General features: G+C 36.3%; 2 protein-coding genes across 3 annotated transcripts; both read left to right on the forward strand.

The window, feature by feature from the left end:
- Positions 1-542: 542 nt before the first annotated feature.
- LOC146145634 (uncharacterized) lies at positions 543-4,574 on the forward strand. 2 transcript variants are annotated; one of them, XM_083389992.1, is made up of 5 exons: positions 544-702; positions 1,613-1,672; positions 1,735-1,905; positions 2,716-2,871; positions 3,622-4,574. In XM_083389992.1, the coding sequence occupies exons 1-5, from the start codon at positions 616-618 to the stop codon at positions 3,784-3,786; spliced, it is 639 nt and encodes a 212-aa protein (XP_083246118.1). In that variant the 5' UTR covers positions 544-615; the 3' UTR covers positions 3,787-4,574. The 2 variants fall into 2 exon arrangements, with proteins under 2 accessions (XP_083246119.1, XP_083246118.1); XM_083389993.1 differs by lacking the exon at positions 1,613-1,672 and having other exon boundaries at positions 543-702.
- Positions 4,575-11,539: 6,965 nt separating this feature from the next.
- LOC146145635 (uncharacterized) lies at positions 11,540-17,676 on the forward strand. The gene is made up of 6 exons (XM_083390632.1): positions 11,540-11,628; positions 12,207-12,346; positions 13,312-13,479; positions 14,176-14,340; positions 16,296-16,430; positions 17,587-17,676. Exons 2-6 carry the CDS (start codon positions 12,260-12,262, stop codon positions 17,674-17,676), a joined length of 645 nt encoding a protein of 214 aa, XP_083246758.1. The 5' UTR covers positions 11,540-11,628; positions 12,207-12,259.
- The last annotated feature ends 5,055 nt before the right edge of the window (positions 17,677-22,731 follow it).

Genomic DNA, 22,731 nt, shown 5'->3' on the forward strand with positions numbered 1-22,731 from the left:
TTACGTAAAGCGCTGTAAAAACATGAACACGATTGGAAAAACAATAATAAGCCTGCCACGGTACACTGGTACAGTAATTCAGCACCGATCTGGGTTCCAGCAGACAAAGGAAATTATTTATAGCCCTTCGTGGAATCTTATATGTCGTAACCTTTACAAGTCAAATTGAAAGGCTATTTACCCGTCGTCATGTACTGTAGGGCTGGGCTGAGCTTTTTCTTTTTAACTTGCAGTGACGAGGTTTGAAATCAAAGCGTGTGTTAAACCTTTTCTTGTTATCAACTGGAAAAACTGAAGTTGGGTCCACCGTTATCCATTAACGTATATTTAATGTAGCTTGATAATGGATATCAATGCAAAATATATTGACCTAACTGTTCTAAATGACCATGAGGCAAGTATGTGTAAAAACGTCTTCATTAAAATGACGACAAATCTCGCGAGATTTTTGACTTTTATTCATTTGAAACGAAAAAAAGTGCAATCTATTAGGCAAATATTTGGTATTACAAAGATTCAAGCAAGAGTAAAATGACGTCCGATTTTATTTGTTCTGCCCAGGTTTAGGAAACTTGTTACTTTTATTTCATTAAACCTATAAAAAAAAGAGAAAAGATGGTTGTTGAGGTTGCCGGCGGCAAGAAACAAGATGGCGGAAAAGATCTGCCAGGTTATACCGAGATCGCTTTGTCGCCGTCCGAGGTAAAGTTACAAATTAGTCGGTCTTGTTAATATATGTATTAGATTCGATTTCGAACCTTAAAATTTTTATGCTGCTTTAATTTAAAAACAAAATGATTTTGGTATTTGATTTAATTAAAATTGAACTTTCCTATTGTTTACTGTATTTTTCTTTTCTGAAGACCTGTGCGCCTACACAGGCTATTTGTATTTTTTTAAGGTTTGTAAAATACATGAATAAAATGAAAACTTGAAGCTATTTCGGAGATTAATTATTTTTCTTTTTTGATTTTTTTCTGAAATTTTGAATGTGGCCTAGACTGCCGTAATTTCAATCTTTTTTTTATTTGAATTTGATCTCTCTTTAGATATGCATGATTCATTATTTAATTTGTTTTTATTGCAAACAACTTGACTATCATTTAATTTCTCATTTCAAAATGATTTAAAGTAACGCTATTACACAACTGGGAAAACAAATGTACAACAAATCCAAAATGAACAGCCCCGATTAATTGGTCCTAACTTTAAATAAAATAAATTGAGCAAGCGAAAAGTACATCTAAACCGCGGGACATTGTAGAGTTAGTATTTAGTAGTTTTAAAATTGTCATTAAAACTTTATTACCTAATTTTTTTACCTTTTTGATTCCTTGACACGATTGTGACCAATTATTAAAACTAGGAAAATTTGTACTCATGTTGATTTATTGGGTCAATGAGAAAATGTGCTCTGGCTAACGTAATTTATCAGTCGGAAAACTTCACCACGGTTTCAATTTAAAGAAAACTTTCCTCACAGACTCTATAGTTTAAAAATACGAGTACGCGTCTTAATTATGCTTGCTGTTCTTGCATGTTGTTTACTCTGTTTTATGTTTCACTTCTTCCTCTGCTTCACACCTAAACGAAATCGCTCAAACTGGGCCAGGTCGGAAAGCCAGCCAGCAAGGCGCGACACTGTTGGGGCGGCCGAAGGTTCTGCGCTGAGGTTTGCTGCTCATGCTTGACGATTCCCAAACTTTTAATTTTAACTCGCTCCAATGGTTGCAGGTGGCAGCGGTTCCGGTTGTGCGCGGTAAAAAGCGAAAGTATTCCTGTTGCTTCCTATACTTGCTCCTGATCTGCGCCCTTGTCGGCACCAGCATCTACTTCGGCGTGATGTCACAGAAATACAAGAAGGATCTGCATCACATGAAAAAGCAATGCCAGGCGAATGACGGCGTAAGTATAGCAGTTTGTTTTTTGACAATGCTTTTCAACCCTAATTTTTCCAACTTGCGGCCCAGTTTCGCACATGTCATGCTGGGTCGCCTTTTTTTTTTGGAAAATCTCGGGCACATTTGTGATAAGTAGGCTAACCTTCTGTAGAGAGGCTATTTGCTCAATTTTTTTAGATACCGAACACCCTATTCTAATTTCCCATTGTATTGGGTTTCTTAAGCCGAAAATTCCCTTGCGGACACAAAGCGAGTCAATAAAATTCCCGACATGTGCTGTATTACCCGGATTTGTGAAAGTTTTACTTGATTTAAGGTAGTTCGCGCTACGATTTAAAAGTGGGCAAAGTATTAATTTAATTCAATAGAAAGTATAGTAGCACGAGAAATGTTTTAAACTATTTATTAACGTTCTTCCACGAACAAAAACATTATTTCGACCAAAATTTACACTTAAAATTATATATAGTTCTACCAAAAATTTATCAATTACCATTTAATTGTAACACGAGACTTTTTCCAACAGCACTTAAGTTCAAGTCAACTCTTTGGAATTAAGATACTGGTAATGCTTTTAGTAGCGAAATATATCTATCACACGACATGCAAACAAACTGATTTTTGGTTTACTAAGTTCTGTACTTCTTAAATCTTTAAGTTCAAGTCAACTAACATTTCCGAAAGAATTACAAGTTATTTTAAAACTGTGTCTTACATTCACCCACTAATTGCCGGCCATATCTTTTACGCTTTTCTCGGTTAACGTTACTGCAAATTGTAAAACGTTAAAAAAAAACCTAAATCATTTATAAAGTTTCCGATGCCGAATCGCGACGACGGACCAGACAATGAAACCCAATCGCCCCAGAAGCCCAACGGCGACAATCGTCCTGGAGGAAGGCCCAATAGACGTCCGAATAAACCCCACGGCGGTCACGGAAACCATGACAACGACGACAAGGATGATGACGTAAGCAGTATATTCAGACTTTCGATTTTTTTTGATCGAGCGCATAACTCAATCTCGGTATTTTAACCACCTAGTTGAAATCAACATTAAAAGCCAAGTTCATTTTTTTTTCTAAATCGAAGTTTAACGTAATTTGCTAAATTTCGTTTTGCGGTGGTTTTTATAAAATCTATAAACCTTTTTTTAGACAAACCAACGCACCAATAACGTTGGTCAAAAAACACCTTCAGAAGGGTTAGATCTCAGTTGTTAACATACTGTGTGGCATGTTTCATTGAATAAATGATATGATACTGTGGATCCCCTTAAATATGAAGTTTCTTGTACTGACAGATTGAGAAAGTATTGGGGTATGGTTGTTTCTCGACTCGTTCCTCTCTGAGCTTGTATAGCTCAGTTGGTAAGCGACGGTCCGGGCTTGATCGAAGGTCGTGAGTTCGAGCCTCACTGAAGGCTACGTGTTTTCTAGCCTGTCCTGCTTGCATCATTAATCAACAGATTCGGTGAATCTGCGATGTCATTCGGTGCATTTCATCAAAATAAAGCCTAAATTACCGAAATTAAGCCAGAAACCTTAGCGAGAGGGTATTGTGGGCGATCGTGGGCCATCGGCCATGTGGTGTCTGACATTTGTCACACAATAAAGTTTTTTTCTCGCTTGCCCTGCTGGCATCATTAATCAACAGATTCGATGAGTTTGCAATGGCTTTTGGTGTACGAATCAACCAGTTTCGGTATTTTAACCAACAGGTTTTCGACACCATCGCTGAAATTCTTGAAGACTGCGTCGATATTGAGAATTTGAAGGAAGTCTTGGCTGGCGGAGGAGAGTTTGACTTCGATCTTATTCAAGTGGACAAACGTTGCGTTGAGGACAAATGGCAAGAGATCAAGGGACCGCGTAAAGATTCTTAGATTATCACTCTAAAACTCAAGTTTTCTTGAACAAATATGGACACTTTTGTATATTTACTCATTTCTCGTGTTCTATTATTTTTGTCGCTCAGAAAAATTTCCTGTTTTTTTTCATACCCTTGGCCTTTTTGTAGTTGTAAGTGAATACTTTGTAGAACTACTTGGCACTTTTGGCCTGTTTCTTTTGATAAGGTCCATCGCTGTAAATCAGCTAAATATAAAGTAGTATTGGTAGTTTCAGGTAAATTTACTTTTGTTATATAGTGTGCGTAGAGAGTGTGATGACATGCATTGGTCTTTAACTTTTTTACCTGCATTGGTTTTTAACTTTTACTTAACTTTTCAAGTTTTCTTAGTTTAAAACTAATATATCCGCTCTTGTTTAATTTCACCTTTAATCCAATCATTTGTTTATCATCAAGTCGTAAGCATACGCTTTGTTTATTTACTTTGCAATTGTTTTAGAACACGTTGCCGTATGGGGCTTGACATGCTTAATATTAACAATAAGTTTCCTGTGATTCTTCAAAGTTCACTTTTCCCCCTTGGTTTGCCTTCCTGTACAAATTGTAATATTTTATGCATTTAAAAAAGTCTTAAGCTTGGGACAAAACATATTTAAAAGCACTTATTTTTACTCCAACAATGTCACGGTCTTTGCACCACAGCTTAACAAAATTAGTTGGTAACAAACTATTTTGTCGTTAGTTTTCTAAAGACAATTTTTGACTGCCTATTGAAGCAATGACATCTAATTTAAAAGTCGAATAAAAAAAGCATACAAGCTGTGTTTTTGGTGCGTTTTGAACTTCAAACAAAGCACAAAGAATTAGATCGAAAATAAGGAAGATATGAAGTTGTTTTGAGGTTCCAGAGAGAAGCAAATTATTTATTTAATATGTAGACTTTTAATTTTTTTTAAAACAGGCTAAAATGATTAAATATGCAAAAAGCGTTGTTTGATTATTTGCTTGTGGAACACCCAGTAATAAGCATAATTCTTAAAAATGCCACCCAGCGGAAAATGAATTAAACATGTGCAGCCTTCAGATTTTGCAGCCGTCAGAAGCACAGGTTTGGTGAAGAATTTGGTGTTTTTAAACGAGGTTCAATGATCACAGAGTACCGTTAAAAAGGAAAATAATTTAGTTTCCTCTGTTTTGGGTTTCATTTTTTCTCTTACAGAGCCGTATGCGCTAAGAATTAGTTAACGCCTGGTTCAGGAAAGATTTTTCGTGCTTGAAATTTTTCGCAGTGTTCGACAGTTATGTATAGTCGTAACGCACAGCAAATAAAAAAGTTTGAAGGAAAGAGGAACTGCACAAAGAACTTGAAGGCAGCAACTCTGTATTGCAAGAACATCAGAAGCATCGGAGAATTTCCGCTGACACTGACTTGGGCACCGTTTTTTTGCAGCCATTTTTCTGTTACCTGCATTTACATGTTTTCTTAACACAAGCAGTTTGACTTGGCAAAATACTTGTTTTCAAAATCTAAACAAGAAACAGAAACTTTATTTCTTTTGAACTATTCAATTAAATTTTTCATATAATTCAACTGCCGATCCAGGAGCTCGAGAATTTTCCTAGATGACGTAACAAAAGGAAGTCATAATCTGATATAAAGTAACCTAAGGAAACCTGCTGTACCCGGTCGAATTCGTGCTCAAATGCGTAAAATGATTTCTCTTACCATGGAAAATTATTAGTTTTAAAACGACACGTTCGCTGCGATCCCGAATTTCGTTGATTTCTTGTGTTGCGATTACCTTTAACTTTCTGTACCGCTAGCTGCCGCCAGAGCTTTCCCGCCAAATTTCGTCGACATGTTTTTTTCGCTTTAAGGAGTTCTTTTAGAGAATTTAATCGTTTGGACACTGGTGGGTCAAATCGCATTAAACATCAAGTATATTGTAGCCAGTGCGATTTGACCCACCGGTGGTTCGCATAATTTTAAGCGTCTTATAGAGTAAAGCTTAGCTATTTGCTTGTGTGATAGATCGTAGGTAATATATTGTTAGGAATTTCTGTTTTAATCGTTGCGAAATGAATCCTGCATCGTTTTATGGGGTTGCGGTTGTCGTATATTTTGTCAGGGAGTATTTTTTAGGGCCTTATTTTCATGGGTGGTTCAGTAATAGGGTCCGTTTAAATAGGGTTATTTACCAGGTTATTTTTTGTAATATTATATATTACAGTTTGGTTTATTTGTTTTACGGTTTTCAATATTTTTAAAATTTAATTTTAAACCCCCTTCAAAAAATGCACCCCCAACCCTTGTGCCCAAACCACAAAAATCTACAACCTTCTTGATAATTTTTTTATCTAAATTCTATTAAGAACAACCGACAGTTTTCTTATAAATCAATTTTTTGTATTAATTTGCCATAAAACCATCCAAATGTTAGGTTATTCACCCCTGAAAAACAAACAAGGGATTCGTAATACTATATGTATGGTTTACTATCGATTTGGTTTACATCAATAGCACTTTGACGAACATTACAAACAGGAGATATATTGCTAAATATTATTGTCGCTATGTAGGGGTGGAGAGCTACAAATAACTTAACATCACACTATTTTATAGCGAAAAAATAGGATCCGCATATAATTTTAAACCAATAAACCCAATTACCATAATAAACATAAATTTTAAAAAAGAAAGCCGAATATGTAAGTTTTAAAGTTTAACTTTATAAGTACAAAATTATAGACCCTAAAAACTGTTATAACATCGCATCGCCGTGAACGTGAAAAAAACAGTATTTTTTTCGGGACGACCCACCAGTGGGTCACATCGCAGTAGCTGAATTTTACGCATGACCCTCCGGTGGATCGCTTCGGAGTGAACGTGTTAACGACTCCAGCCATAAGACTGAGATAAAAACAACACCAACGTTAGAATGAAACACAATTCGGAATAAGGCCAAAATAGGCCTAATACCTAATGGTATTAATACCGTCTAAATCGGAATAAGTCTTAAATCCGTCGAAATAAGACCTAAAAGGTCAGAATCAGGCATAAGCAACACTTTAACTAACACCAACTCCACCCATATAAGTACATCACTAACTCCCCAAAAAATTTCAACACTAACCCATTTTCTAACCCCAAACAGGACCAAAAATCTTGTGCCAAAACAGCTTTTATTTAGACGATTCGATCTTATGCTGTGCTGGATATTACTGGGTATTTGGCTGTATTATGTTGTTATAGATTTTTCTGATTTATGTATTGTTGCTTTTTGTTCTTATCGTGTGTTGCCGACTTAACGTATTGATTTTACCAAAACCCTGCGCATTGTTCGGAACGTTTAAATTATGAAGTTCATTGATTTTTGTTTGGAAAGGTACATAAAAAATAACACACAGTTACGTCAGAACGTGACGTCACAAATTCACGTCAAAGCGTGACGCCACTAAAAGTAACCTTAATAACATTGAGAATGCGATGAAACACACGACCGTTTTGTACTAAAAGAAAAAGAATTATTAAAACGGAATAATCATTTCAACAGAAACACTAAAGGCATTATAGTTGGTAAAATCGACATTTCGCGGTTTACAAACGTTTCACAACCTTAAGACGCGTATGAAAGAACATCAATAGTCGCTCAAATGGGAGGTTTGTGCTCATCTCCTCGCCAATCCTAACCATAAGGTTAATTTCAATCAACCTGGAATATTGGATTCAATTCATTCTTTTGACAGATACCGCTAATTGAGTCTCTGATAACAAAAAAAAGCAAGACGTCACAAAAAAGTAACTTTAAGAACATCGAGGGTACAATGAAACGCAAGGCGCCTTGGACTGAAATTATTTTATTAAAACGGGGTAATAATAACACTTACAAAAAAATTAATTAGGATTCTCGCGGAGACCGAAATTAATTTTCCGTTAAGTTGCTAAAATGGAGGGGTGGTGTATGACCACGTCCCCCCGGACCCGCCCCCGAAATTGGTACACATCGATAGTTGCATTTGCACAGAAACCTTGTAAAGAGAAGTGTTGCTTTGTTATAGCCGAACAGTGTTTTAGAAGAGTTGTTACTAGACAAATGCCATATAGATTTACTTTCAGCGAAAAAATAAATACCTTTAATATAATAAGTCGGCAGAAATTGTTTTTTTTGTTGAATCTTAGGCCATACGAAGCACCGAGAAATAGACGCCGACCCATGTCACTAAGATAAGGAGCCTTCACATTTTGGGAGGTCTGTACACCGACGAAAACTATTGACTTGACAACCTAGTAAAAATTCTTCACATTTAAGCCACTGGTCATATTTATGTTCTTTTCTTCCATATAGATTTTGTACAGAAGACAGAACTCATTAAAAGGCTTCTTTAAAGGTCATCAGTTTTGATATTTTTTTGAGGTCCCAAAGTTTTATGCACGCAATGAAGTCGGACTTTGAATTGACAAATCTACGTTCTCTGTTATGTGCCAAAGGGTTAGGTTTTACTCAAGCTGATAGATGTGCAATAGCATTAATTGTGGCTATTGTTTCTCAAGCATGCACGTAGTACCGGTACTGTGTGTGGGTGTTGCGCTATATTTTTATCTCTGCTTGACAGCCTGTACTGACCGGGTGACGCACTCAGATTTACCATTAGTGTTTATCATCAGAATAGCTGTGTGGCTCGAATGCTAGCACTAAGCTCAATCTGCATCACATCGGCTAGCGCATATGCTTGCACGCTTGCTCATAACTCCCACTGCCATGATTAACACAACGCAAAAAAAACAGTCTTCCTGGGTTCTTTTAGCTTTTGCAGTTGTAAATGCTTTAAAATAAAAGCGGAAAAGCATTAGTGGTCATAAGATGAAAGCGCGAACGTAGAAAAGCATTATAACAAATAAACTGAGGTGAAGTGAGTTGAACTAGGCCTACCATAATGTCCTCTTTTAGAAGGATTTCTCCTCTTTTCTCAAGAAAAGTGAATGGTCCTCCGAGGACGCTTAAAAATGCCCAAATGTCCTCTTTTTTCGCATTTCAAATTATTTTCTTGTACTTTCAACAGGAGTTTCAGGCGAGACGTTGTATTTATTTCCCAAAATTACTGTAGCCATGAAACAAACATGCTGAACTGCTGGTTTAAAAATTGCCCTACCAGCCCTAACTTCTTGATTGTTATTGCCAACATGGCGCCAGAAAAATTGCAACAGAACCTCATATGTAAAAGGCTCATTAATAAAGCAAAGGATCAGTGTTATCGTATGATTGGCTACGTTCTTATTTATTACCGAAGCTTGTCTATCTATACCAGGGGTCGACAATCTACGGCCCGCGCCCCCCGGCCCGCCGCCCCTTTGACAAATTAGAAACGAGTCCATTTCACATACTGTTTTACTATTTTAACTACGTAAGTGCGAAAAAATATTCGCGCTTCGCGCTAAATTATCATTCTACATCCGGTTTGTTTACGTTTCGATGCGGTCTTTCTTTATAGATCAGCACTTCTTTACAGTTGCGTCGTGGAAGGCCGCCAAGTACGTCACGGAAAACGTATTCAAAATGTTGCACATATATATTTTTACCATTTTTTATTTACGGCAATGTATTAAAACTTGCAAGAAATTTAAAAGAAATGCCGGTATCCAAAAAAAAATCGCGCTCGCTTCGCTCGCCAGTTGTGCCTTGACTTTAAAAGGATAACAAACACTTGCACTTTAAAAGTTACGCGTTAACTCAAATTACACTCTTCTTTAGAAGTATGTATGACGACGTGTGAACTCCAATTTTATACCAAACAAACGCCTTTTTTCGCACTTTGCGTCAACATTTTACTGCCTCCTAAAATGTAATTAAAGACGTTTTTAAGTGCAAAAACGATCCGAGGCCCGGCTTATTCACAGTTGTTCTAACATGAAAATAACACAATTCTCAGTTAACATTTTGTGCGGCCCGCAGGGATCTTTCTGAGTTTCGTTTTGGCCCGCGACTAGAAAAAGGTTGCCGATATTTCGTGTAAACAATTTCACGACCTCGTTAAAAATGAACATTCCTTATTGGCAAAAGTTAACGGAACCGCAAAGTATTCATGGGCTGAATCTCAAAAATAATAATTTGTTATAAATTTTGCCTACAACTACCAAGGAAATGTAAAACATCATCAAACTTAAACGTAACAATTCTACTTTCGTTTTACTTGGCAGCAAAAAAAAGTCCTCTTGTTGGCGCTGAAAATATGGCCCTAGTTAAACAAAACAAAGTTAAATAAAGCAAAGTAAAATATATAATTTTGCATTACATCCGCAAAAATTGCTATGCTGTACGTTTCTTTGTTTCAACGTAGTCGATTTTTGTTGAATGTTGTGCAAATCGAGGTTTCGCAGGTTTGTGACGAAACAAAAGTGAAGTGGGTTTCTATTGAAATTACAAGTAATTCTTCCCACATTTGCACGGAAAAACAGATCGGACGTGTTCAAACATCCAACCATCCTTAAACACACGAGTTCAGCTTAAATGATCGTTTAATTATAGCTCCATAACACATGTCCATCGTTCAATTTAGTGGGAACTTAAAGTGTCATTGTGACGTCAAACATGCTCATTTCCGCATCACAGGTTGCAACAATGAGATAACAGTGCATATTGAAGCGTCATCTATTTTTCGCTGTACAAAGGTGAAACGACTGGGCGCAGCACACCTGAGGTTATTAAAACCTATAGGGCAGTGTTTCTCAGCCTTTTATGGCTAGCGACAATTCTCAGCGAAAATAAATAGATTGCCGCACCCCTACAAGATTTTTCCGTAAGTAATTTACTATACTGTCGCACTAAGGGGAACTGGAGCAGCACTCATCAATTCTATACAACGTAGGAAGTTACAATTGGATTTATTTCAGTGTAAACTTACACAATAATTTGTCAGAGTTGAACAAAAATCAGATTCTTGACGATTCTTAAATTTATCTCAGCCCACTTGAGAATTAGAAATGTCACCCAGGGTGCCGCGGCAACCCGGTTGAGTACCACGGACCTAGGGGGTAAGCGCTCCACTTCAATATTTAACTTTTTGTAATGATTTTAAATCGCAGTTAAGTAATTTAAATTCTTGAATACTTTTAGGTATTTTTACAGTATAGTCTTGTTTATAGACTTAATGCGAGTTCAAAAACAACAAGGCTTTTAAAATAGGGATCGCGTAAGAAAATACGCGGGTATACGCGAGCATTGAGCAAGTCCATTTTACTGGAACTGGTACGATTTTCCAACCGTAATTTAAAAAAAATAGTTACTCGGCAGAACTACAGTAATGGTTGGGAATGTCTGTACATCTACTGCCGCACTGATTATGCCAGGGTTATTTAGGAAGTTTGGCACTTACGCTAAAAGCACGAAATTAATGTATAGGGTAAAGTTCACACTTTTATTGCAGATAGACCAAATACTTCCTAATAAATCGAAAAGGGAAGGCGCTAAAATAATTTAATATACCCCGAAATACAAGACGAAATCAAAAGTGTAATTGCGAGAAATAGATACTTAACAGCCTTTAATTTAAAAAATATGTTACATTTTGACTCCTGTAATGACACATTGTCTCTGTTAATTGGAAAGGCATTTGCTTTTGCGCCAGTAAGGCAGTCAGCATTCAACGTAATAATTACAAGCATTGGATAGGAAAAAGGCAGCAGTAAGGCTTTCAGCAAAAATGCCTAGTCACGTTGTAAAATAATAAATTAGCTTGAAACCAGTATTTCAGCTCATTTCGGACGCTGGTCGTAATGGTTAAAGACAGAAAGAGAAAAACACATTAGTGTTTTAGGTTAACTTCTCACAAATAACAGACTATAATGTTACTTCAAAACTGTGTGAATAACTTTTACCTGGTAAGTCTTAGAAGGGCGAGGCAAAATACTACCTTGATTGTGTCGCAATAAAGCGCAAGCGGCAAATTTTTCGACTAAATTAACTCCGAAATATGCAGCCATATTTTCAACAAATAAAAATCGAGGTTTAAAACCCCCCGGAAACACAGAATTAGGACGTTTTCAAATGTTTAATTGTACTATTTTAGCCGACCCAACTTCAAATCTCATTTCCTGCCACGCGAAACTTCTTAATCGTTGTGTTGGTGGTTTACGACTTTACGTAAGTTAATTTTAACGTTTTAACCCAGCGTTAATTAGGCAATTCTAGAAGGGGGTGCGAGAATTGTTTGGTGATTTGAAAGGGGTGCAGCAAGGAAAATGGTTGAAATCCGCTGTTCTAAACGGTAACGCGACAAGCAGGTATATAAGGCTCTTCATTAAGATGAATACAAGATTCTCGACATCTTAGCTTCTATTCATTTAAAACGAAAAGAACAAAAGTCAATCTGTGAGGCAATCGATATAGAAATAGTCGGGCAAGTTGGTATTTTTTAAGTGAGAGTACAAAGATGTCCGGTTTTATTTGTTCTGTTCAGGTTTAGGAAACTTGTTACTTTTATTTCATTAAACCTCGAACAAAAGAGAAAAGATGGTTGTTGAAACTGCCGGCGGCAAGAAAGAAGATAGCAAAATCGTTTTTCCAGGTTATACCGATATCGCTGTGACACCATGTGAGGTAAAGCTGCGAACACCGGATTAGTTAGTTTTTAGTCAATTATTTATTGAGGTTCAATTTTAAACTTTAAACAAACAGTCTTTTAAGCGCTGTTCTTATGTTGCTTTATTTTTAACAAAAATGATATTTGATTTAATTTAAAATGATCTTGACCCGCCTTTATTCATTTTTACTAGTTTTCTTTTCTGAAGACTACAGAAAGTACTCAAGCGATCATTTTTCTACTTTGGTAACGATTATAAAGTACATGAACAAAATAAAAGCTTTAAGGTTTTTTCTGAGATTGATTCGTTTTTTCTGAAATTTCAAATGTGTCCTGAACTAACATAATGGCATGTTTTATTTTCTTTAGTTATGCCTGATTCATTTTGTAATTTGTTTTTTTTTTTCAACACAAGCCGGCTGGCATTCAGGCGTGGTGTCGATTTTCGATTTTCTAATTATTTGCAAAAAATGCTGTTAGAAATGCAACTGGGTAAATAAATGCACAACAATTTTAAATAAGACAGCCCTGATTAAAGGCCCGTTTACACTACAGCTGCACTGAGCTGCGCTGGGCGTAATTTGCATTTAAATTCTATTGTGGCGAGCTTTGCTAAACTCGAGCCCCGTGCAGCTGGAAAAAAATACGCTTTGGAGCGATTTCCACGCTTTGCTAAACTCAAGCCCAGTGCAGCTACAGAAAAACATTACGTTTTGTCGCGATTTTTACGCCCAGCGCAGCTCACTGCAGCTGTAGTGAAAACAATTCCACACCCAGTGCAGCTGTAGTGTAAACGGGCCTTAATAGTCCTAAGTTTTAACAAAATAAATTGAGCAAGTATATCGAAACTGCGGGGCAATGTGAAAAATTACTATTCTGTGGTTATAAACTTATAGTTGTAAGGTCTTCATTACCCAATTTTTTAACCCTTTTGCTCGTTGACACGATTGTGTACAACTTTTAAAACGAGAAAAATTTGCAGGTGGCAGCGGTGCCGGTAAAGGGCGGTAAAAAGGACAGGCATTCCAGCTTCTTTTACCTGCTTCTGGTCTGCGTCCTTATTGGCACAAGCATCTACTTTGGTGTGATGTCAGAAAAATACAAGAAGAACCTGAATCGCATGAAGATGCAATGCGGGACAATTGACGGCGTAAGTAGCCTATAGCAGTTCATTATGTGAAAGTGCTTTTCAATCTATTTTTCTCCCTGCGGCCCACTTTTTCCACTTCATGTTCTTGTAGTAGGGTCGACGTTTTTTTAAAGGAAAAATCCCGGTTGATGTCAAGTAGGCTAAACTACTGTAGAGACACAATATGTTCTATTTATGTAGATTTGCTTTGAATTGTTAACCACCGAACACCCCACTCTAATTTTACCATTAATCTGGATTGCTCAGGCTAAAATTTGCTAACTTCTTCATGGACTCGTATTAATAAAAATCCGAACATGTGCAGGAATACGCGGACCTATGGCAATCCTAGTTTGTACATATAAAGTGATTTGCTTTAGGATTTAAAAGTAGGCAATCTTTAGAAGGTATTAGGTCAATACAAACGCAAGTAATTGGCACGGAAATATGGTTTGAAGCATTGTTAACCGTATTCCTCGAAGAAAATACATCAAATTGAAATAAGTTACACCTAAATTGATCATAATTATCTCGACTAGTTTTACCGATATTTACCAATTAACATTTATTTGTTACCCTAAACCTCGACATTTTCCACTAGTACTTAAGTTCTTAAATTCACCCTAATAGCCGGCCATATCTTGTCCGCTTTCCTCGGTTAACCTAACAGCAAATAGCAAAACGTTAAAAGTTTCACAAACCTAATCATTTATAAAGCTTCTGTTGCCGAATCGCCGCGACGGACCAGACGGAGAGCCCAACGACCCCAACGGCCCTAAAAGCCTCAGTAGACCCAAACGTCGCGGGGGAAACCGCAATGGAGGACCGCGTGGAAGAGGCCCTGGACCCCAAGGTGGTCATGGCAATGATGACAACGATGACGTAAGTAGCCCCTGTAGTATTTTCAGAGTTTCGATTTTTCTCTAATATATGGTCGGCCGATAAATATCAGATCGGAGACTAGACCCGATATCAAGTGCTGTTTGTATCGGTACTAATGAACCGATTCTATAGCCAGTTGTTCTTAAACTGGGGGTCGTGTGAGGTTCACAAGGGGAGCGCGAGAAATTGACAAACTCTGTATAAGTTATGACTAAACATTAAGGCGAAGTGGTATTTCCCTGCTACTAATCCTCGAATTAAACATTTGGTTTTCAAAAAAAACAAAACAGTTACATCCTTCGCATTGATGCAACTTACCTGGAAGTAAATTGCTGTTCTGCTATATGTTTTTCGATTTTGAAACAAGGTGGGGTGCGAGGTTTGCTAAAGTTGTAAAAGGGGGGCGTGCCTCAAAAACTTTGAGAACCACTGCTATAGACTGATGCGGTGATGTGATGTGACGACGGTCGTAGTTTTCTTAGAAAATTGGGTATTCCTTTCAAAATGAAATGCATTTTACATTGGACTACTTCTAACGTCACATTTAATTATTTAGGCGAGTTTGTTAATAAATGTTGACTATGTGTAAAAGGGCGTTTATTTATAGAATCCAAATCATTGGTAGCAGGTTTCTGTTTGTCAATCACTGTTCCGCTGACCCTTATATCATGATAAAACTTAGCGTTTAAAAACCCGAGTGAAACCAGGATATTTTTTAAAGGAAGATATATTTCGCCTATACTGGTATCGTCAGTTCATATAAGTAAAGTGAAATACATATACTTAGCAAAGTAAAAATAAAGTTAAAAAAAATCAAAAGCATATGAAAGTACAGATTAGGTAAAAAGTTTAAAAACAAAACAGGCTGTCGGAAGAAACCTATATGGCCTTTTAAAAAGTGATGTAATGTAAAGCAGCGTCGGGCGGACAAGGCAGCCTGACGCCACATTCCATTTAACAAGTCGATATAAAAAAGAAAAAAGACAATGGCCACCAATACATCGGAATAATCGGTTATAATTTCGTAGCAAATTACGTCAAAAACGATAAATCCTATAGCGTCTGAACAGGTCTTTTGAAAAGATTAAATTCTAGTAAAGACTATTACAAATAAACCACAAGGCATGTCAATTTTTCAACGACTATTAATTAAATTTAATAGCAAGTATAGTTATTAGCATGAAAAATGTTTTAAACTATTATAGAACGGTACTCTCGAACAAAAAATATCAATTCGAAAGAAAGTTACACGTGAAATGATATTAACTCAAGTATAGTTTTACTGACAGTTTATCATTAACATTCAATTGTTATCCGAAACATTACGCAATATCACTCAAGTTCATGTAAAGTAACATTTCAGAAAGATGGAAAGGGTCGTTTTAAACCGGTAACTGAAATCCTCCTATAATTGCCGGTTATGTCTTATCCGTTTTTCTCTATTAACCTTACGGCAGTGGTCGGCACAATTTTTTGTCCCGGCCCAGAGTAGTTTTTTGAGAGCAGGCCCAGTACGAATACAGTGGCGGATTGAGGATATATTCGTTTTTAAGTCAAATTATTACATTACGCCTTGATGGTTAAAACACGGCCACGCCATAATATAAAAGGTATAACAGAAAAATAAGAATATACGCGCGAAGCGCGAAGAATTTTGGGAATTTTCATATAGTAAAAGATGGCCAAAAATACAGTTCGACAGGTAGTCAGGACCATATTTGGCACGTGGGTCTGAACCACGCGGAGACAATATAAAAATTCTAAGCCACATGTATTTCTAAAACAAAGTGTCTAAAACACAACTACATGATAACTTTAAGCTATTCGAAAGTAACTCGCGGCCCACTAAAATGGCTCTGCGGCCCACATTGTGGCCACGGCCCACAGTTTGCCGACCACTGCCTTATAGCAAATAGAAAAACGTTAAAAGTTGCAAAACGCAATCATTTATAAAGTTTACGATGCTGGAAAACGACGACGGACCAGGCCAGAAGCCAAACGGCCCGAACGGCCCCAATCGTCGAGGGGAAAACCGCAAAGGAGGACCCCGTGGAGGCCAAGGACCCCATGGCGGTCATGACAGCGATAAAGTAAGTAGCCCCTGTAGTACAGGGTGCGCCAGAAAAACCTATCACATCTTAAATGATCACTGTACCAAAGCTGTAGCAGTCTGACAAGAGGTTGAGTTGAAACTTTGCAGCAGAGGACCTACCATTTGTATTTTCAGGTTTTAGTTTTTATAAGTAAATAATGTTTTGTGGAAAGTTTTAAAACTTTGTTTCTGTATGTAAAATACCCTGGACTGGTGAACACTGTGCATTTACTGTGGAAGATTTTGTTAGAAATGAGGAATCTGTGACTCGAGGGCGCCATCTACATGTAATCTTTAAAACATAAATAGATCAAATGGTAACATTTCGACTTTGAGATGAGAAAATAAATGGTTTGATTGATTATAAATTTTGTTTCTTTTTCCTAGTTTGAAATGTGTTAGGTTTTTCTGTCGCACGCTTCACCGGTCCACGCCATTTTACATGCAGAATCAAAATTTTTTTAAATTTGCTTAACAGATTATTCACTTATAAAAACTAAAACCTGAAACACAAGTGGTAGGTCGTTTGCTGCAAAGTTTCAATTAAAATTCCTGTCAGGCTGCTACAGCTTTGGCACAGTAACAATTTGAAATGTGGTAGGTCTTTCTGGCGCACCCTGTATTTTCAGAACTTCGACATTTCTAATATACGTATTGCCGATAAATATTCGATCGGAGACTAGACCTGATAGTAATTGTTGGTAACGATACTATAATGCGAATTGTATCGGCTGGTATCGCTGGCCGTCCGAAACCGATAGATTCGTGCATTTTAGCCACGATCTGTGATGTAACTCAGAGTTTTCCACTTTACAACGTTATTTTGTTTGGAAAATCGCATTAACCGTCATAAGTAGGCTAACTATGTTTTCCGCAGGTCTTTTAAAAGATTAAATTCTGATCATGGCTTTTACAAATTAACTACAAGTCAAGTCAAATTTTCAACAACTATTGGGCCTAAGTCAATTTAATAGCAAGTATAGTTATTCGTGGGGCAATTATTTTTTGACTAGTAAAAAAAAGTCAAAATTTCGTAAAAAATTACAGGTAGGTCAAAATTTGTCAAAATTATTTCAATTCAAACTCGGTTAAAAATGTATAAAAATCGTTTACAAAATAAAAAGACTATAAAGTAATATTTTTAAAGCCCAAAGGTACCAAAGGTCGCGGGGGGAACCGCAATGGAGGAGGCCCCCGTGGAGGCAATGGACCCCGCGGCGGTCATGGCAACGACGATGACGTAAGTAGTCCTTGTTCTATTTTTTAGTTTCGGATTTTATGATATACGGATGGCCGGTAATATCAGATCGGAGCCTAGACCGATATCAAGTGTTGGTATCGGCAGTGTAGCAATGACTTGTCTTAACTTAAGTGCACTTAAGTCACTGTTTTCAAATAACTTGACTTGGGCAAAATGACTTGGGTTGAAATAAAGCGTTTTCCATAAGTCATTGTTATAAAATTGAGCGATTTGTCCAAATTTTTGCACTTAAAACAATTTTCTTGCTATATGCTGCGTTTTTGTCTTATTTTTGAGTTCAGTTATTTCATATAACCGTACGAGTTTAGAAATTACAATAGTTTAACCTTTTATTTTTACAACCAGGACGTGACTTAAACTTGACGTGCTCTAATTATGACTTGACTAGGACTTAAGTTATTTTACCAAAAAACACTGCCACGCCAGAAACAAAATTTAAAAAACTTGCACGACAGATTATTTTACTTATTTACTTGCACAACAGATTATTTACATAAAAACTAAAATCGGAAACACAAGTGGTAGGTCGTTTGCTGCAAAGTTTCAATTAAACCTCCAGTCAGACTGCTACGGCTTTGGTACAGTAACAATTTGAAATGTGGTAGGTTTTTCTGGCGCACCCTTTATTTTCAGAACTTCGACATTTCTAATATATGGATGGCCGATAAATATTCGATCGGAGACTAGACCTGATATTAAGTGTTGGTATCGATACTATAATGCGAATTGTATCGGCTGGTATCGCTGGCAGTCCGAAACCGATAAATTCGTGCGTTTCAGCCACGATCTGTGATGTAACTCAGAGTTTTCCACTTTACAACGTTATTTTGTTTGGAAAATGGCATTAACCGTCATAAGTAGGCTAACTATGTTTCCCACAGGTCTTTTCAAAGATTAAATTCTGGTCATGGCTTTTACAAATTAACTACAAATCAAGTCAATTTTTCAACGACTATTGGGCCTAAGTCAATTCAATAGCAAGTATAGCTATTAGTGGGGCAATTATTTTTTGACTAGTAAAAAAAAGTCAAAATTTCGTAAAAAATTACAGGTAGGTCAAAATTTGTCAAAATTATTTCAATTCAAACTCGGTTAAAAATGTATAAAAATCGTTTACAAAATAAAAAGACTATAAAGTAATCTTTTTAAAGCCCAAAGGTACCAAAGGTCGCGGGGGGAACCGCAATGGAGGAGGCCCCCGTGGAGGCAATGGACCCCGCGGCGGTCATGGCAACGACGATGACGTAAGTAGTCCTTGTTCTATTTTTTAGTTTCGGATTTTATATACGGATGGCCGATAATATCAGATCGGAGCCTAGACCGATATCAAGTGTTGGTATCGGCAGTGTAGCAATGACTTGTCTTAACTTAAGTGCACTTAAGTCACTGTTTTCAAATAACTTAACTTGACTTGACTTGGGAAAAATGACTTGGATTGAAATGAAGCGTTTTCCATAAGTCATTGTTATAAAATTGAGCGATTTGTCCAAATTTTTGCACTGAAAACAATTTTCTTGCTATATGCTGCGTTTTTGTCTTATTTTTGAGTTCAGTTATTTCATTTAATCGTACGAGTTTAGAAATTATAATATTTTAACGTTTTATTTTTACAACCAGGATGTGACTTAAACTTGACGTGCTCTAATTATGACTTGACTAGGACTTAAGTTATTTTACCAAAACCACTGCCACGCCAGAAACAAAATTTAAAAAATTTGCACGACAGATTATTTTACATATTTACTTGCACAACAGATTATTTACATAAAAAACTAAAACCGGAAACACAAGTGGTAGGTCGTTTGCTGCAAAGTTTCAATTAAACCTCCTGTCAGACTGCTACGGCTTTGGTACAGTAACAATTTGAAATGTGGTAGGTTTTTCTGGCGCACCCTGTATTTTCAGAATTTCGACATTTCTAATATACGTATTGCCGATAAATATTCGATCGGAGACTAGACCTGATAGTAATTGTTGGTAACGATACTATAATGCGAATTGTATCGGGTATCGCTGGCCGGCCGAAACCGATAGATTCGTGCAGTTCAGCCACCATCTGTGATGTAACTCAGAGTTTTCCACTTTACAACGTTATTTTGTTTGAAAAATGGCATTAACCGTCATAAGTAGGCTAACTATGTTTTCCGCAGGTCTTTTAAAAGAAAATTCTGGTCATGGCCTTTACAAATTAACTACAAGTCAAGTCAATTTTTCAACAACTATTGGGCCTAAGTCAATTCAATAGCAATTATAGTTAATAGTGGGGCAATTATTTTTTGGCTTGTAAAAAAAGTCAAAATTTCGTAAAAAATTACAGGTCAAAATTTGTCAAAGTTATTTCAATTCAAACTCGGTTAAAAATGTATAAAATTCGTTTACAAAATAAAAAGACTATAAAGTAATATTTTTAAAGCCCAAAGGTACCAAAGGTCGCGGGGGGAACCGCAATGGAGGAGGCCCCCGTGGAGGCAATGGACCTCGCGGCGGTCATGGCAACGACGATGACGTAAGTAGTCCTTGTTCTATTTTTTAGTTTCGGATTTTATGATATACGGATGGCCGGTAATATCAGATCGGAGCCTAGACCGATATCAAGTGTTGGTATCGGCAGTGTAGCAATGACTTGTCTTACAACAGTGTGGTATGCCGGCTGTAGAATGTTAGACTTTAACAGTTATTTGGACAAGAAACAGTGTGTTGATCTGATATTGTTGCAAGTCGTCACGATCACATAACATAGTAGAGAATAATATTTGTTTGCTTGGTCTACAAGCGATGTTTTAGTTTTTATCGATTTTTATAGAGGTTTTATTCGTCTATCGAATCTCTGGGAAATATTCTATTCCACTAGGTTAACTAAAGCCGTTTTAAGCCACAAATAGGAAAATTGGTAGGCCATAAAGCAACTTGGGTCCGTCAACTCCTGGGCGTTAGTGAAAAAGACAAGGTTCTGCATAACATATCCTATTTATAAAGGCGATAAATTAAAGGCGGCGATAAATTATTCAGTTTTAGTTAATTTTAATATAAATAAATTATTTATATTTATACCATTATTTCGCCTCAAAAGTAAATTTCCTTATTTTTTTGTAGAAGGATTTTTTACAAAGTAGCCTAATCGGTTGCAACCTATTTGGAATCAAAATTTAAAGCAATTTGATTTTTTTCTTAAATCACAGGTTTTTAACGTAATTTGCAAATTTTGTTTTGCGATAATTTTCAAAGAAATCTTTTAACAATTTTCTATATATCAAACCACGTGAAAAACAAATTTCCTTTTGCGAGGAAGGTTTTTTATAAAATCAATGAACCTTTGTTAAAAAATCGAACATATCAACCAGTTTCGGTATTTTAACCATCAGATTTTCGACACCATCGCTGAAATCCTTAAAGACTGCATCACTATTGAGGATTTGAACGGAGGGATTGACTTGAATTCTATTGGATTGGATGGAGGTTGCATCAAGGACAAATGGTCAGAGATCAAGGAAGCACGTAAAGGTTCTTAAGTAATCACTCCAAAAGTCATGTTTTCCCTGAAAAAATGTGGACACTTTGGTATTCGTATATTTACTCATTTCTTTTGGTCGATTAATTTGTTGCTCGGAAAAACAGATTTCTTTTATTTATACCCTTTACATTTCTGCAATTGTAACTGAATACTGGTAGAACTACTTGAACTTTTGGCGTGTTTCTTTTGATATTTTCGTCGCTGTAAATCAGCTAAATATAAAGTAGTATTGGTAGTTTCAGGTAAATTTGCTTTTGTTATATAGTGTGCGTATATAGTGTGATGTATCTTTTACATTTATATGTCGGTAAATTTACTTTTAAGCTTCCTATGTTAAAACTAATATTTTTGCCCTGTTTAATTTCACCTTAAATCACAACCTTTGTTTATCATTAACTCGGAAACATACGCTTTGTTTATTTACGTTGCAATTGTTTCAGTACCAGACATGTTACCTATGGGGCTATATATGCTTAAAAATATTTTTAGTATTAAAAACAAGTTTCCTGCTATTCTTCAAAGTTCACTTTTCTTACTTAGTTTGCCTACCTGTACAAATTATATTATTTTATGCATTAAAAAAGTCTTAAGCTTGGGACAAAACATATTTAAAAGCACTTATTAATAATCCAACAAAGTCATGGTCGTTGCACCACAGCTGAACGAAATCATTTGTCAACAAACAATTTTGTCGTCATTTTTAAGACAATTTTAAACTGCCTAGATGCATTAACATGCAACTTGAAAAATCGAATAAAAATATATACAAGCACTGTTGAGTCCTTTTTTAAAACCTTAAGCAAAGCCCAAAGAATTATACCGCATAAAACATTATATACAAAGCTGCGGTTCTTTAAAGCAGCAGAATAGTTATTTTGCATTTAAAGTTTTTATTTTGTTTAAAACATACTTAAACGACCTCATTAATGAACATAATGCTTACTAACTTCACCTAGCGGAAAATAAATTAAACAATGATTATGCAGCCGTCAAAGACACAGGTTTGGTGTAGATTTTAACATCAGCAAGACCTTCGCATCTTTTAATATAACTTTCAGATCAAATAGAGAGTTCTCCCACATATATTGAATATCGTCACGCTCATAACCAAATTGCCTAAGTCATTTTTTTACAGATTTTCAAAGTTATTGATTCAGTCACTCCTTGTTACCATCCCCATCCGTAGAAAAAGTGCTTGGGTCATTTTTAGGTCATTTCCCACTCCCTTGTGCAAAAAATGACCTTGGTGCAAAAAAATGAGGCACATTTTCTATGGATGGAGAAGGGGCAACAATGAGTGACTTAGGCAAAAACTCTAAAAATCATAAAAAAATGACTTAGGCAAATTGGTTATGAGCGTGGCGATATTGAAATGACATAAAATCACTAAATTTTCTTGGTTTGAATATCGTTTTAAATGCTGACATATGCTTTTGTCCGTCAAGCATCCCTCCCAAAATTGTAGGCTTTAGCTTAAGTACAATGGTTTGTAAAACACAAACAATTTATACATCAAAGAATCTTTCC

The sequence above is a fragment of the Ascidiella aspersa genome, chromosome 5 (assembly GCF_963924565.1).
Source record: "Ascidiella aspersa chromosome 5, kaAscAspe10.2, whole genome shotgun sequence".
NCBI classification, from domain to species: domain Eukaryota; kingdom Metazoa; phylum Chordata; class Ascidiacea; order Phlebobranchia; family Ascidiidae; genus Ascidiella; species Ascidiella aspersa.